General features: G+C 36.4%; 1 protein-coding gene across 1 annotated transcript; it reads right to left on the bottom strand.

Annotated features, from left to right (window-relative positions):
• LOC116123710 (formate dehydrogenase, mitochondrial) lies at positions 1-3803 on the bottom strand. The gene is made up of 6 exons (XM_031409463.1): positions 3539-3803; positions 2305-2476; positions 1394-1934; positions 911-1035; positions 567-679; positions 1-256 (listed from the first exon to the last, which is right to left on the bottom strand). The coding sequence occupies exons 1-6, from the start codon at positions 3614-3616 to the stop codon at positions 143-145; spliced, it is 1143 nt and encodes a 380-aa protein (XP_031265323.1). The 5' UTR covers positions 3617-3803; the 3' UTR covers positions 1-142.
• Positions 3804-4107: the final 304 nt, after the last annotated feature.

Below are 4107 nucleotides of genomic sequence, written 5' to 3'. Positions count from 1 at the left end.
TGATATTACAAAGGTTTATTACTTGAAGAATGAAAGAAAAGACATCTGCTGAGGCACATTACTTCAGAGGGAGCTTGCTGATAGAAAGAACAACATTGCCAATGTTAAACCTTCAGATGCTGCATAAATGAGAAGCGTGGACTTATCGGTACTGGGGTGCCAGTTCGCCTGCCTTCACTATGTAATTTTGTTCAGGGAAATCTTGTCCCTTGAAGTACCTCTCAAGCATATCCTTAGTTCCGGCAGCATATCGCAACTGTAAAATTTCACATTATTTCACTTGTGAGCCAAAAATGAAACAGAGAAGCATGAATTCAGCAAGAATAAAAGAGCTGAGAAGTATATACTTCACCTCTGGATACTGACACCGTATAAATGAGTTATGACATAAACTATCATTCTTTGGATATGGGAATACAAGAGCTATAATAAGTAGAACTTTTAACTAGGTGAAGGTTAACCTTGACTGTCAAAATTGCCACATCAGAATGAAATATTTTAAGTCTGATTTTTTAGATCAATACCCATTAATACCCGTGAAATGGAAACTTTGATAAATAAAATACCTGTGCATCAATAGTTGTACCCGAAACATGAGGAGTCATAGCGTGATTTGGCATGTAACGCCAAGGGTGGTCCTTTGGAGCTGGCTGTGGATTCCAGACATCACCACTATAACCTAAAAATGTGGTAAAAAAGAAAACCATTAGATAAAAGAGAGGATTGGCACGCCTTCTTTTTAGTAAATGTAACATTGATATTCAAGAACTCCTCTCTGAGAGTATGGAGGAATGTCTTTTGATGGAATAAATAAATAATTAAAAGATAAAAGAAAACAAACAGGATGCAATATCTTATATGTGTAGCACACCAGCTTCACAAATGACATAAACTAACTTATAAAAATTACCTCCAATGTGTCCACTTGAGCATGCATCAACGACTGCTTGAGTATCCATGATGGCTCCTCGAGCATTGTTAACAATCATGACTCCCTTCTTCAACTTCGCGATCCTATTTTTGTCAAACATTCCTCTGCGACAAAATGAAAATGTTGGACATAGCATAAAACCTAATTGACCAAAAGAATAAATATGCCATATTTAATTAGAAAACAATATTAGTTATTGTCTATCATATAATCTATATTTAATTAGAAAACAATATTTGTTATTGTCTATCATATAATCAAGCTCCTTAACCAAAATTGAATCATCTGCAAAGAAGAAGTGGCAGTGAACAACCTCAATAATGTATGCCAACCTAGCAGTCAAAGATTAGTTAAGATTCAATTTAGTTTTATTTTTTTAAACCAAAAAAAAAAAAAAAAAAAAAAGACAGACATTTGGAAAAGCTAAGTTTGAAAAAATCAGACCGGGAATATCAATTATACCTTGTTTTATCAGTAAGAGGCATGTTGATGACAATTACATCGCATTTGGGAAGCATTCTGTCAACATCCTCCACAAATGTTGCCCCAATCTGCTTCTCCAATTCTGGATCCATTTTCAGCCGGTCATGATAGAGGAGATTACAATTAAAAGGTTTCAACCGTTGGAGTAAAAGCCTGCCAATACGTCCACAACCAACAGTTCCCACTGTCTTCCCCTCAAGATCGTAAGCTCTATAAGAAACACCTGCAACATTCCATTCCCCACTGACAATTTGATGGTATCCAGGTAAGAAATTACGGAGAAGAATAAGGATTCTCATGAGCTCATCTTCTGCAACTGAGACTACATTGCTTCCAGTGACCTCTGCAACAGTTAAACCAGCGGCAGCAGCAGCTGGTAAATCAATATGATCAGAACCAATTCCAGCAGTGAGAAGAAGTTGCAAATTTTTGGCTTTCTTGATCCTTTCTGCTGTAACATAGGCAGGGTGGAAAGGGGTTGATATGAGGACATGCGTATCAGGAAGATGTTTCTCAAGTTCTGCAACAAAACCACAAAAATGAATATCAATAAATTTTGCCAGGAAGCTTCCCAAATCAACTACTTGACTGCATAAGGAAACCACCAATCAGTATGCTTCAAGGTATCCAAGGAATTATAGTTCTTATATAAACCATTAAGCAGTGATATTAAAATTTGAATGATTTACTCCAGAGATTGAATTCATGATTTCAAATGAGGCCTTCCGGTCAGCCAATCAATCTCAATAGTTGCTCAAAAAACAGAATGATAGGAAAACCTTATAAATTGCATAGCAAGGTGGCATCTGTATACAAGCTTATTCACATTCTTTCAAATTATGATGTTTACTATCATTTTGCTTAAAGGTACTTCAAGTCAAAATACTAACCACAGTTTGGTCCTTCTTTGTCATCAGTGACAATATACTGATGACCTTGCGATTCCAGCCAGTCACGAATACCCAAAGCATTCTCCGTACAACCCAAAAAGTTAGGATTCTTTGAAGCATATTCATCGGCCTTGTAAAACACCCCAACAATCTTCTTGCTTCCGGAAGAAGCCTGTTTGCAATCAAATAGAGGAAACTTGATTAAACAAACCATAATAGCAGAAATAGAAGAAATGCAAGTACAATGAATTAATCAGTTAAATGTAATAGGAGTCCAGCTACAGCATACATCAAAATCTCATATTAGATATTTCTTCCACTTCTACTGCAAATCATGCTGGTTATGCAATTAATCTGCCATTGCTCATTATCTCATAAATTAAACTGGTACAGTCTTTCAGTGCCTCTCTTACTTTGTGAAGAAAACTCTTCTAAATGTATCATTAGTTTCCATGAATACATCGAATTAGCAATGTTTGGAGCTGAATACAACAAGAGACATCAAATAACGAAGAACCACCAGATTCTAAACATTAATAATGAAGGCTTGTAAAAACATACAACTTACTTGGACTAGTTTATATGATCATTAATTCATCACTTTTAGTGGTGAACAACTTAGCAAATGGCAGAATAGCTGGCATCTAAATAGTTTCAGCATCTTAACGACTAAAATTAACTCGAAAATCATTCCAGGCAATCACCCTACTGTATAAACAATAATCAATAGCATGTTGCAATTATATAGTTAAAAAAACTGCAATGAAATTCAGGGGAAACTTTCATCAACTTCCGATCAAGTCGGTTAAAACACAGACCGATCCAGTTCGTTTCTAAATTCTTCATAATCCTCCCCTGAGGCTGAAATTTATTAAATTTATCAAGAACTTCCCTCTGCTAGAACTGGTCTTTGAACCCCTAAAATTTCACAAAACCTCAGGGAGATAAATAAAAGTTACCAGAATCAACTGATTTAGTCTGATCAGCCACATGAGATCGACATGAACAGTGAAAGTCACTCTTTACACATGCAATTGTGCCAAATCCACCCACCCGTAGGCCCTTGGCTTGACCCATCATCATCATCCTCATCATCCACCACTTCGATGCATGCAAAATTTACATTATCTTTTCCCCTCAAAGACTCACAATCCGATCACCGACAATTAATGAAAAAAGAAAGAAATCATGTAGACGAGACTAATTTTTATACGAAATAAAACTAATTGCTTACATGCGCTTGTCTGCTGAAAACCGTTGACGAAGAAGCTAAAGCACTGATCGCAGAATTAGCTACACGCTTCATGGCCATATCTGATTTCTCTTTAGGTTCGAAATAATTTTTATCTGATCAGTGATCTCTGCTCTGCCACTCTTGTGCTTATATACTACCAACCAAGAGTAGTGATTAATTTTGCGTTGCTGTAAAGGAGAAGAGAACGTTTTTTCTTTCTTTTTTTAGTTATCAAGAGAAGAGTACACTTGTATAATTATTGCCGTTTCATTTCTGCATTGAAAGAGATGTGATTGGTACGTACATCTTACATTCAAATTACGCGATTGTTATTGCCATGCATTAAGCTCTCGAAATAATGCTGAGGGGGGCCCCACGCACTCGCTTCTATCCGTAATTGGGACCCGACGGCTACCAGCTTTACGTGGCGATTGGAGAATTCCAATTTGTTTGTCTCCCTTCCAGCTCACTTTTAACGTGGCGAATTTCAATTTCTTCTTCTCCGTTCCATCTCACCTTTGAGTACACTATTTATTTATTTATTTTTAATGCGATGATTTTTCTTATCA

The sequence above is a fragment of the Pistacia vera genome, unplaced genomic scaffold (assembly GCF_008641045.1).
Source record: "Pistacia vera cultivar Batoury unplaced genomic scaffold, PisVer_v2 Contig144, whole genome shotgun sequence".
Lineage (NCBI taxonomy): Eukaryota > Viridiplantae > Streptophyta > Magnoliopsida > Sapindales > Anacardiaceae > Pistacia > Pistacia vera.
The sequence above is the reverse complement of the archived record's forward strand: the minus strand, read 5'-3'. Positions and strand labels throughout refer to the sequence as shown.